The following is an 11,830-nucleotide window of genomic DNA, read 5'->3' on the forward strand; positions in this document are numbered from 1 at the left end:
TCAAGACCAGACAACGGCCTGATGCTATTGGTCAAGACCAGACAACGGCCTGATGCTATTGGTCAAGACCAGACAACGGCCTGATGCTATTGGTCAAGACCAGACAAGGCCTGATGCTATTGGTCAAGACCAGACAACGGCCTGATGCTATTGGTCAAGACCAGACAAGGCCTGATGCTATTGGTCAAGACCAGACAAGGCCTGATGCTATTGGTCAAGACCAGACAACGGCCTGATGCTATTGGTCAAGACCAGACAACGGCCTGATGCTATTGGTCAAGACCAGACAACGGCCTGATGCTATTGGTCAAGACCAGACAACGGCCTGATGCTATTGGTCAAGACCAGACAAGGCCTGATGCTATTGGTCAAGACCAGACAAGGCCTGATGCTATTGGTCAAGACCAGACAAGGCCTGATGCTATTGGTCAAGACCAGACAAGGCCTGATGCTATTGGTCAAGACCAGACAAGGCCTGATGCTATTGGTCAAGACCAGACAAGGCCTGATGCTATTGGTCAAGACCAGACAAGGGCTGATGCTATTGGTCAAGACCAGACAAGGCCTGATGCTATTGGTCAAGACCAGACAACGGCCTGATGCTATTGGTCAAGACCAGACAACGGCCTGATGCTATTGGTCAAGACCAGACAAGGCCTGATGCTATTGGTCAAGACCAGACAAGGCCTGATGCTATTGGTCAAGACCAGACAATCAATCAATCAATCAATCAATCAAATGTATTTATAAAGCATGAGCAGATGTCACAAAGTGCTTATACAGAAACCCAGCCTCAAACCCCAACACGGCCTGATGCTATTGGTCAAGACCAGACAATCAATCAATCAATCAAAATCAAATGTTCCTAATTTAAAAGCATTGAAGCAGATGTCAGAATGTTTGCTTATTCAGAAACCCAGCCTCAAACCCCAACCCCTGATGTTATTGGTCAAGACCAGACAAGGGCTGATGTTAAAAAGTCAAGACAAACTCCGATTCAAAATGTTCAAACCAAAAAGGGCTGATGTTATTGGTCAAGACCAGACAACGGCCTGAATGTTTGTCAAGACTTCCTGAATTGACTGAAATGGCATTTGGTCAAGACCAAACCTGATGTTATTGGTCAAGACCAGACAAGGGCTGATGTTATTGGTCAAGACCAGACAACGGCCTGATGTTATTGGTCAAGACCAAACAAGGGCTGATGTTATTGGTCAAGACCAGACAAGGCCTGATGCTATTGGTCTAGACCAGAAAACGGCCTGATGCTATTGGTCAAGACCAGACAAGGGCTGATGTTATTGGTCAAGACCAGACAACGGCCTGATGCTATTGGTCAAGACCAAACAAGGGCTGATGTTATTGGTCAAGACCAAACAAGGGCTGATGTTATTGGTCTAGACCAGACAAGGGCTGATGTTATTGGTCAAGACCAAACAAGGGCTGATGTTATTGGTCAAGACCAGACAAGGGCTGATGTTATTGGTCAAGACCAAACAAGGGCTGATGTTATTGGTCAAGACCAAACAAGGGCTGATGTTATTGGTCAAGACCAAACAAGGGCTGATGTTATTGGTCAAGACCAAACAAGGGCTGATGTTATTGGTCAAGACCAAACAAGGGCTGATGTTATTGGTCAAGACCAAACGAGGGCTGATGTTATTGGTCAAGACCAGACAAGGGCTGATGTTATTGGTCAAGACCAAACAAGGGCTGATGTTATTGGTCAAGACCAAACAAGGGCTGATGTTATTGGTCAAGACTGTTCTACTCTATTTTAGTGTGTTCTTTTCCCACAAGGCATTGCACACTCAGGAGTCCAGTTCTGACCTTCATGAAGTGTGTTTAAGCGTGCATTCATATGTGCATGTGTTTGTTTGTGTGTGTGTGTCTGTCTGTCTGTGTGTGTGTCTGTCTGTGTGTGTGTGTCTGTCTGTCTGTCTGTGTGTGTGTGTCTGTCTGTCTGTGTGTGTGTGTGTCTGCGTGTGTGTGTGTGTGTCTGTCTGTGAGTATTTGCGTCCGTCCGTGTGTGGGTCTGTTTACTGGTTCTTCTTGCTCATCATGTGTCTGTTGTACTGGGAGTCCGTGTGTCTGTGTGAGGGTCTGTTTACTGGTTCTTCTTGCTCATCATGTGTCTGTTGTACTGGGAGTCCGTGTGTCTGTGTGAGGGTCTGTTTACTGGTTCTTCTTGCTCATCATGTGTCTGTTGTACTGGGAGTCCGTGTGCAGTATCTTGTCCCACCAGGTAAAGGTGGAGGCGTAGTTCCCTACGAAGTTCATATGGTGGAAGTCATGGAAACGAGCTCCGGCATAGAACGGGATCAGGTGGAGAGGGTTGAGAGGGATGTCATACCCACTGGAGAGAGGAGGAGAGGGGAGGAGAGGGGAGAGGGGAGGAGGGAGAGGGAGAGGAGAGGAGGGGGAGAGGGAGGAGGGGGAGAGGGAGAGGGAGGAGAGGAGGAGAGGGAGAGAGAGGAGAGGGAGGGGGGAGAGAGAGGAGGAGAGGGGAGGAGGAGGGGAGAGAGGGGAGGAGGAGGGGAGAGGGAGAGAGAGGAGAGGGAGAGGAGGAGGGAGGAGGGAGGAGAGGAGGAGGAGAGGGAGGAGAGGAGAGAGAGGGGAGGGAGAGGAGAGAGGGGAGAGGGGTAGAGGGAGAGGGAGAGGGAGAGAGAGGGGGGAGGGAGAGGGGAGGAGAGGAGGGAGGGAGGACAGAGGGAGGGAGAGGGAGGGGAGGAGAGAGGAGGAGGAGAGGGAGGAGAGGAGAGGAGAGGAGGAGAGGGGGAGAGGAGGAGGGAGGGAGGGAGTGGGAGAGAGGAGAGCGGAGGAGAGGGGGAGAGGAGGGAGGGGGAGAGCAGGAGAGAGGGAGAGAGGAGGAGAGGTAAGGAGGGAGGGGAGTAGAGGAGAGGAAAGGAAGAGAGGATGTTAATTTAACATTGTAATATGTATACACATAACCTACACAAAATCCCCTAAACCCCACTCCACCCGTACACACTCCTGACAACACAGTGTCTGCGTTCCGATTCTCTACCCTTCACTCTAGTCTGGGGACCCCTGGTGGCCAGACTAGGAACTACATGGTAGATCTGGGGACCCCTGGTGGCCAGACTAGAGAACTACATGGTAGATCAGGGGACCCCTGGTGGTCAGACCAGAGAACAACAGGCAGGGAGAGCTGGAGACCCCTGGTGGTCAGACCAGAGAACAACAGGCAAGGAGAGCTGCAGACCCCTGGTGGTCAGACCAGAGAACAACAGGCAGGAGGCTGCAGACCCTGGTGGTCAGACCAGAGAACTACATGGTAGATCTGGGGACCCCTGGTGGTCAGACTAGAGAACTACATGGTAGATCAGGGGACCCCTGGTGGTCAAACCAGAGTATAACAGGCAGGGAGAGCTGGAGACCCCTGGTGGTCAGACCAGAGAACAACAGGCAGGAGAGCTGCAGACCCCTGGTGGTCAGACCAGAGAACAACAGGCAGGGAGAGCTGGAGACCCCTGGTGGTCAGACCAGAGAACAACAGGCAGGGAGAGCTGGAGACCCCTGGTGGTCAGACCAGAGAACAACAGGCAGGGAGAGCTGGAGACCCCTGGTGGTCAGACCAGAGAACAACAGGCAGGGAGCGCTGGAGACCCCTGGTGGTCAGATAAGCAAACAGGCAGGGAGAGCTGGAGACCCCTGGTGGTCAGACCAGAGAACAACAGGCAGGGAGAGCTGCAGACCCCTGGTGGTCAGACCAGAGAACAACAGGCAGGGAGAGCTGGAGACCCCTGGTGGTCAGACCAGAGAACAACAGGCAGGGAGAGCTGGAGACCCCTGGTGGCCAGACTAGAGAACTACAAGATCAGGCACCCCTGGGGCCAGACTAGAGAACTACATGGTAGATCAGGGGACCCCTGGTGGCCAGACTAGAGAACTACATGGTAGATCTGGGGACCCCTGGTGGTCAGACTAGAGAACTACATGGTAGATCAGGGGACCCCTGGTGGTCAAACCAGAGTATAACAGGCAGGGAGAGCTGGAGACCCCTGGTGGTCAGACCAGAGAACAACAGGCAAGGAGAGCTGCAGACCCCTGGTGGTCAGACCAGAGAACAACAGGCAGGGAGAGCTGCAGACCCCTGGTGGTCAGACCAGAGAACAACAGGCAGGGAGAGCTGGAGACCCCTGGTGGTCAGACCAGAGAACAACAGGCAGGGAGAGCTGGAGACCCCTGGTGGTCAGACCAGAGAACAACAGGCAGGGAGCGCTGGAGACCCCTGGTGGTCAGATAAGCAAACAGGCAGGGAGAGCTGAAGACCCCTGGTGGTCAGACCAGAGAACAACAGGCAGGGAGCGCTGGAGACCCCTGGTGGTCAGACCAGAGAACAACAGGCAGGGAGAGCTGCAGACCCCTGGTGGCCAGACTAGAGAACTACATGGTAGATCAGGGGACCCCTGGTGGCCAGACTAGAGAACTACATGGTAGATCAGGGGACCCCTGGTGGCCAGACTAGAGAACTACATGGTAGATCTGGGGACCCCTGGTGGTCAGACTAGAGAATTACATGGTAGATCAGGGGACCCCTGGTGGTCAAACCAGAGTATAACAGGCAGGGAGAGCTGGAGACCCCTGGTGGTCAGACCAGAGAACAACAGGCTGCAGACCCCTGGTGGTCAGACCAGAGAACAACAGGCAGGGTTGCAGACCCCTGGTGGTCAGACCAGAGAACAACAGGCAATAGTCTGGAGACCCCTGTTGGTCAGACCAGAGAACAACAGGCAGGGAGAGCTGGAGACCCCTGGTGGTCAGACCAGAGAACAACAGGCAGGGAGTTGGAGACCCCTGGTGGTCAGATCAAACAGGCAGGGAGACCCCTGGTGGTCAGACCAGAGAACAACAGGCAGGGAGAGCTGCAGACCCCTGGTGGTCAGACCAGAGAACAACAGGCAGGGAGCACTGGAGACCCTGGTGGTCAGACCAGAGAACAACAGGCAGGAGAGCTGCACACCCCTGGTGGTCAGACCAGAGAACAACAGGCAGGGAGAGCTGGAGACCCCTGCCCTCCTCAATAGTCTCTAGGAGTGTTTAGACCAGAGAACAACAGGCAGGGAGAGCTGGAGACCCTGGTGGTCAGACCAGAGAACAACAGGCAGGGAGAGCTGGGAGACCCTGGTGGTCAGACCAGAGAACAACAGGCAGGGAGAGCTGGAGACCCTGGTGGTCAGACCAGAGAACAACAGGCAGGGAGAGCTGGACACCCTGGTGGTCAGACCAGAGAACAACAGGCAGGAGAGCTGGACATGGTGGTCAGACCAGAGAACAACAGGCAGGAGAGCTGGAGACCCCTGGTGGTCAGACCAGAGAACAACAGGCAGGAGAGCTGAGACCCCTGGTGGTCAGACCAGAGAACAACAGGCAGGAGAGCTGGAGACCCTGGTGGTCAGACCAGAGAACAACAGGCAGGAGAGCTGGAGACCCCTGGTGGTCAGACCAGAGAACAACAGGCAGGAGAGCTGGAGACCCCTGGTGGTCAATAGAGAACAACAGGCAGGGAGAGCTGGAGACCCCTGGTGGTCAGACCAGAGAACAACAGGCAGGGAGAGCTGCAGACTCCTGGTGATGGTGAGTAGATATGCATTTTTCCACAAATAGGAGGATAAACACTTTTGGGAAAATAGTCTCTAGGAGTGTTTACATTTACCCTCCACTACACCTCTGCCTCCTCAATAGTCTCTAGGAGTGTTTACATTTACCCTCCACTACACCTCTGCCTCCTCAATAGTCTCTAGGAGTGTTTACATTTACCCTCCACTACACCTCTGCCTCCTCAATAGTCTCTAGGAGTGTTTACATTTACCCTCCACTACACCTCTGCCTCCTCAATAGTCTCTAGGAGTGTTTACATTTACCCTCCACTACACCTCTGCCTCCTCAATAGTCTCTAGGAGTGTTTACATTTACCCTCCACTACACCTCTGCCTCCTCAATAGTCTCTAGGAGTGTTTACATTTACCCTCCACTACACCTCTGCCTCCTCAATAGTCTCTAGGAGTGTTTACATTTACCCTATCCACTACACCTCTGCCTCCTCAATAGTCTCTAGGAGTGTTTACATTTACCCTCCACTACACCTCTGCCTCCTCAATAGTCTCTAGGAGTGTTTACATTTACCCTCCACTACACCTCTGCCTCCTCAATAGTCTCTAGGAGTGTTTACATTTACCCTCCACTACACCTCTGCCTCCTCAATAGTCTCTAGGAGTGTTTACATTTACCCTCCACTACACCTCTGCCTCCTCAATAGTCTCTAGGAGTGTTTACATTTACCCTCCACTACACCTCTGCCTCCTCAATAGTCTCTAGGAGTGTTTACATTTACCCTCCACTACACCTCTGCCTCCTCAATAGTCTCTAGGAGTGTTTACATTTACCCTCCACTACACCTCTGCCTCCTCAATAGTCTCTAGGAGTGTTTACATTTACCCTCCACTACACCTCTGCCTCCTCAATAGTCTCTAGGAGTGTTTACATTTACCCTCCACTACACCTCTGCCTCCTCAATAGTCTCTAGGAGTGTGTGTGTGTGTGTGTGTACCTGTGTACGTCGATGGTCTCCAGCAGGCGGAAGGCGACCCAGGCCCATAGCAACGTCACGTGGTTACAGAACACCATGATGCCGATGAAGAACCCAGACCCAAGGATCACTGTCTCAGCTGGGTGGGCGTACTCTGCCTGCATGCCAAATGGAGCCTACAGACACAGAGGGGGGAGGGGGAGACAAGGGGAGAGAGAGAGAGACAGACACAGAGGGGGGGAGAGAGGGGGACACAGAGAGAGAGGGGGGCAGAGAGAGACAGACACAGAGGGGAGAGAGACAGAGAGAGAGAGAGGGGGGGCGAGAGAGGAGACAGAGACAGAGAGAGGGGAGACAGAGACAGAGACAGAGGAGGGGGGAGAGAGACAGAGAGAGAGAGGGGGAGAGAGACAGAGACAGAGAGAGGAGGGAGAGAGAGAGAGAGACAGAGAGAGGGGAGAGAGAGACAGAGACAGAGAGAGGGAGAGAGACAGAGACAGAGAGAGGGGGGAGAGACAGAGACAGAGAGAGAGACAGAGACAGAGAGAGGGGAGGGAGAGACAGAGACAGAGAGAGGGGGAGAGAGACAGAGACAGAGAGAGGGGGGGAGAGAGACAGAGACAGAGAGAGGGGGAGAGAGACAGAGACAGAGAGAGGGGGAGAGAGACAGACACAGAGAGAGGAGAGAGAGACAGAGAGAGGGGGGAGAGAGCGAGAGAGAGAGACAGACACAGAGAGAGGGAGAGAGAGACAGAGAGGGGGGGGAGACAAAGAGACAGAGACAGAGGGGGGGGAGACAGAGACAGAGAGAGAGACAGACAGACAAAGAAATCGGTTATAGCAAGTTTATTTGACATTTTAGTCCATTAGCAGACACTCTCATCCAGAGCAATGAGGGTTAAATGCCTTGCTCAAGGGCACATCGGCATTTGTGTGTATTCGTGCCTGTGCCTGTGTGTGTTTGTGTGTACTCACAGTGAACTCGTGGTGCACTTTGTGGATGTGCTTGTAGATACTGCGGTGATGTAGCAGGCGATGGAGGAAATAGTGCCAGGTGTCCTCTATCACAGCACAGCCTAGACACTGGGCTAACAGGTAGGGCCTGGGGAGGGAGAGATAGACAGAACAGCCTAGACACTGAGTTAACAGGTAGGGCCTGGGGAGGGAGAGATAGACAGAACAGCCTAGACACTGAGTTAACAGGTAGGGCCTGGGGAGGGAGAGATAGACAGAACAGCCTAGACACTGAGTTAACAGGTAGGGCCTGGGGAGGGAGAGATAGACAGAACAGCCTAGACACTGAGTTAACAGGTAGGGCCTGGGGAGGGAGAGAGAAACAGAACAGCCTAGACACTGAGTTAACAGGTAGGGCCTGGGGAGGGAGAGATAAACAGAACAGCCTAGACACTGAGTTAACAGGTAAGGCCTGGGGAGGGAGAGAGAGACAGAACAGCCTAGACACTGAGTTAACAGGTAGGGCCTGGGGAGGGAGAGATAAACAGAACAGCCTAGACACTGAGTTAACAGGTAAGGCCGGGGGAGGGAGAGAAAGACAGAACAGCCTAGACACTGCGTTTAACAGGTAGGGCCTGGGGAGGGAGAGATAGACAGAACAGCCTAGACACTGAGTTAACAGGTAGGGCCTGGGGAGGGAGAGATAGACAGAACAGCCTAGACACTGAGTTAACAGGTAGGGCCTGGGGAGGGAGAGATAGACAGAACAGCCTAGACACTGAGCTAACAGGTAGGGCCTGGGGAGGGAGAGATAGACAGAACAGCCTAGACACTGAGTTAACAGGTAGGGCCTGGGGAGGGAGAGATAGACAGAACAGCCTAGACACTGAGCTAACAGGTAGGGCCTGGGGAGGGAGAGATAGACAGAACAGCCTAGACACTGAGTTAACAGGTAGGGCCTGGGGAGGGAGAGATAGACAGAACAGCCTAGACCCTGAGTTAACAGGTAGGGCCTGGGGAGGGAGAGATAGACAGAACAGCCTAGACACTGAGTTAACAGGTAAGGCCTGGGGAGGGAGAGATAAACAGAACAGCCTAGACACTGAGCTAAGAGGTAGGGCCTGGGGAGGGGAGAGAGACAGAACAGCCTAGACACTGAGCTAACAGGTAGGGCCTGGGGAGGGAGAGATAGACAGAACAGCCTAGACACAGTTAACAGGTAGGGCCTGGGGAGGGAGAGATAGACAGAACAGCCTAGACACTGAGCTAACAGGTAGGGCCTGGGGAGGGAGAGATAGACAGAACAGCCTAGACACTGAGTTAACAGGTAGGGCCTGGGGAGGGAGAGATAGACAGAACAGCCTAGACACTGAGTTAACAGGTAGGGCCTGGGGAGGAGAGATAGACAGAACAGCCTAGACACTGAGCTAACAGGTAGGGCCTGGGGAGGAGAGATAGACAGAACAGCCTAGACACTGAGTTAACAGGTAGGGCCTGGGGAGGGAGAGATAGACAGAACAGCCTAGACCCTGAGTTAACTGGTAGGGCCTGGGGAGGGAGAGATAGACAGAACAGCCTAGACACTGAGTTAACAGGTAAGGCCTGGGGAGGGAGAGATAAACAGAACAGCCTAGACACTGAGCTAAGAGGTAGGGCCTGGGGAGGGAGAGAGAGACAGAACAGCCTAGACACTGAGTTAACAGGTAAGGCCTGGGGAGGGAGAGATAAACAGAACAGCCTAGACACTGAGTTAACAGGTAGGGCCTGGGTAGGGAGAGAGAGACAGAACAGCCTAGACACTGAGTTAACAGGTAGGGCCTGGGGAGGGAGAGATAGACAGAACAGCCTAGACACTGAGTTAACAGGTAGGGCCTGGGGAGGGGAGAGGTAGACAGAACAGCTTAGACACTGAGTTAACAGGTAGGGCCTGGGGAGGGGAGAGGTAGACAGAACAGCCTAGACACTGAGTTAACAGGTAGGGCCTGGGGAGGGAGAGAGAGACAGAACAGCCTAGACACTGAGTTAACAGGTAGGGCCTGGGGAGGGAGAGATAGACAGAACAGCCTAGACACTTGAGTTAACAGGTAGGGCCTGGGGAGGGAGAGATAGACAGAACAGCCTAGACACTGAGTTAACAGGTAGGGCCTGGGGAGGGAGAGATAGACAGAACAGCCTAGACACTGAGTTAACAGGTAGGGCCTGGGGAGGGAGAGATAGACAGAACAGCCTAGACACTGAGTTAACAGGTAGGGCCTGGGGAGGGAGAGATAGACAGAACAGCCTAGACACTGAGTTAACAGGTAGGGCCTGGGGAGGGAGAGATAGACAGAACAGCCTAGACACTGAGTTAACAGGTAGGGCCTGGGGAGGGAGAGATAGACAGAACAGCCTAGACACTGAGTTAACAGGTAGGGCCTGGGGAGGGAGAGATAGACAGAACAGCCTAGACACTGAGTTAACAGGTAGGGCCTGGGGAGGGAGAGATAGACAGAACAGCCTAGACACTGAGTTAACAGGTAGGGCCTGGGGAGGGAGAGATAGACAGAACAGCCTAGACACTGAGTTAACAGGTAGGGCCTGGGGAGGGAGAGATAGACAGAACAGCCTAGACACTGAGTTAACAGGTAGGGCCTGGGGAGGGAGAGATAGACAGAACAGCCTAGACACTGAGTTAACAGGTAGGGGCCTGGGGAGGGGAGAGATAGACAGAACAGCCTAGACACTGAGTTAACAGGTAGGGCCTGGGGAGGGAGAGATAGACAGAACAGCCTAGACACTGAGTTAACAGGTAGGGCCTGGGGAGGGAGAGATAGACAGAACAGCCTAGACACTGAGTTAACAGGTAGGGCCTGGGGAGGGGAGAGATAGACAGAACAGCCTAGACACTGAGTTAACAGGTAGGGCCTGTAGGGCCTGGAGGTGTGTGTTGTTGGGTCGTACCATCATGGCATGCTGTCCCAGTCGTTTGGGAGTGTGTGTGTGTGTTGGGTCGTACCATCATGGCATGCTGTCCCAGTCGTAGGGGAGGTTGTGTGTGTGTGTGTGTGCTGGGTACCATCGTGGCATGCTGTCCCAGTCGTGGGTGTGTTGGGTCATTGCCATCGTGGCATGTGTGTGTGTGTGTGTGTGTTGGGTCGTACCATCGTGGCATGCTGTCCCAGTCGTAGGGGAGGTTGTGTGTGTGTTGGGTCAGACCATCGTGGCATGCTGTCCCAGTCGTAGGGAGGTTGTGTGTGTGTGTTGGGTCAGTACCATCGTGGCATGCTGTCCCAGTCGTAGGGAGGTTGTGTGTGTGTGTGTGTTGGGTCGACCATCGTGGCATGCTGTCCCAGTCGTAGGGGAGGTTGTGTGTGTGTGTGTGTGCTGTCCCAGTCGGGGAGGTTGTGTGTGTGTGTTGGGTCGTACCATCGTGGCATGCTGTCCCAGTCGTAGGGGAGGTTGTGTGTGTGTGTGGGTCAGACCATCGTGTGCTGTCCCAGTCGTAGGGGAGGTTGTGTGTGCTGGGGTCGTACCATCGTGGCATGCTGTCCCAGTCGTAGGGGGTTGTGTGTGCTGGGTCAGAGGTTGTGTGTGTGTGTGTGTGGGTCGTACCATCGTGGCATGCTGTCCCAGTCGTAGGGGAGGTTGTGTGTGTGTGTTGGGTCGTACCATCGTGGCATGCTGTCCCAGTCGTAGGGGAGGTTGTGTGTGTGTTGGGTCGTACCATCGTGGCATGCTGTCCCAGTCGTAGGGGAGGTTGTGTGTGTGTGTTGGGTCGTACCATCGTGGCATGCTGTCCCAGTCGTAGGGGAGGTTGTGTGTGTGTTGGGTCGTACCATCGTGGCATGCTGTCCCAGTCGTAGGGGAGGTTGTGTGTGTGTTGGGTCGTACCATCGTGGCATGCTGTCCCAGTCGTAGGGGAGGTTGTGTGTGTGTTGGGTCGTACCATCGTGGCATGCTGTCCCAGTCGTAGGGGAGGTTGTGTGTGTGTGTGTGTGTGTTGGGTCGTACCATCGTGGCATGCTGTCCCAGTCGTAGGGGAGGTTGTGTGTGTGTTGGGTCGTACCATCGTGGCATGCTGTCCCAGTTTGTAGGGAGGTTGTGTGTGTGTTGGGTCGTAGGGCAGGTCCCAATCATAGGGAGGTGTGTGTGTGTTGGGTCGTACCATCGTGGCATGCTGTCCCAGTCGTAGGGGAGGTTGTGTGTGTGTTGGTTGTGGCATGTGTCCCAGTGTTTGTGTGTGTGTTGGGTCGTACCATCGTGGCATGCTGTCCCAGTCGTAGGGGAGGTTGTGTGTGTTGGGTCGTGGGTCCCAGTCGTACGTACCATCGTGGCATGCTGTCC

At 53.9% G+C, this 11,830-nt stretch overlaps 1 protein-coding gene across 1 annotated transcript; it reads right to left on the reverse strand.

The window, feature by feature from the left end:
- Positions 1-950: 950 nt before the first annotated feature.
- On the reverse strand, positions 951-10,581 carry msmo1 (methylsterol monooxygenase 1). The gene is made up of 5 exons (XM_065014694.1): positions 10,563-10,581; positions 7,529-7,655; positions 6,575-6,729; positions 1,111-2,356; positions 951-966 (listed from the first exon to the last, which is right to left on the reverse strand). Exons 1-4 carry the CDS (start codon positions 10,571-10,573, stop codon positions 2,176-2,178), a joined length of 474 nt encoding a protein of 157 aa, XP_064870766.1. The 5' UTR covers positions 10,574-10,581; the 3' UTR covers positions 951-966; positions 1,111-2,175.
- Positions 10,582-11,830: the final 1,249 nt, after the last annotated feature.

Source organism: Oncorhynchus nerka, unplaced genomic scaffold (assembly GCF_034236695.1).
Source record: "Oncorhynchus nerka isolate Pitt River unplaced genomic scaffold, Oner_Uvic_2.0 unplaced_scaffold_2240, whole genome shotgun sequence".
NCBI classification, from domain to species: domain Eukaryota; kingdom Metazoa; phylum Chordata; class Actinopteri; order Salmoniformes; family Salmonidae; genus Oncorhynchus; species Oncorhynchus nerka.

Bases quoted from the DNA above. Each gene is read 5' to 3' on its own strand.
- msmo1 (XM_065014694.1), bottom strand. The intron at 6,730-7,528 runs GTGAGTACACAC...CTGTGTCTGTAG, and splicing joins AAGTGCACCACGAGTTCACT to GCTCCATTTGGCATGCAGGC. The intron at 2,357-6,574 runs GTACACACACAC...TCCTCTCTCCAG, and splicing joins GAGACCATCGACGTACACAG to TGGGTATGACATCCCTCTCA.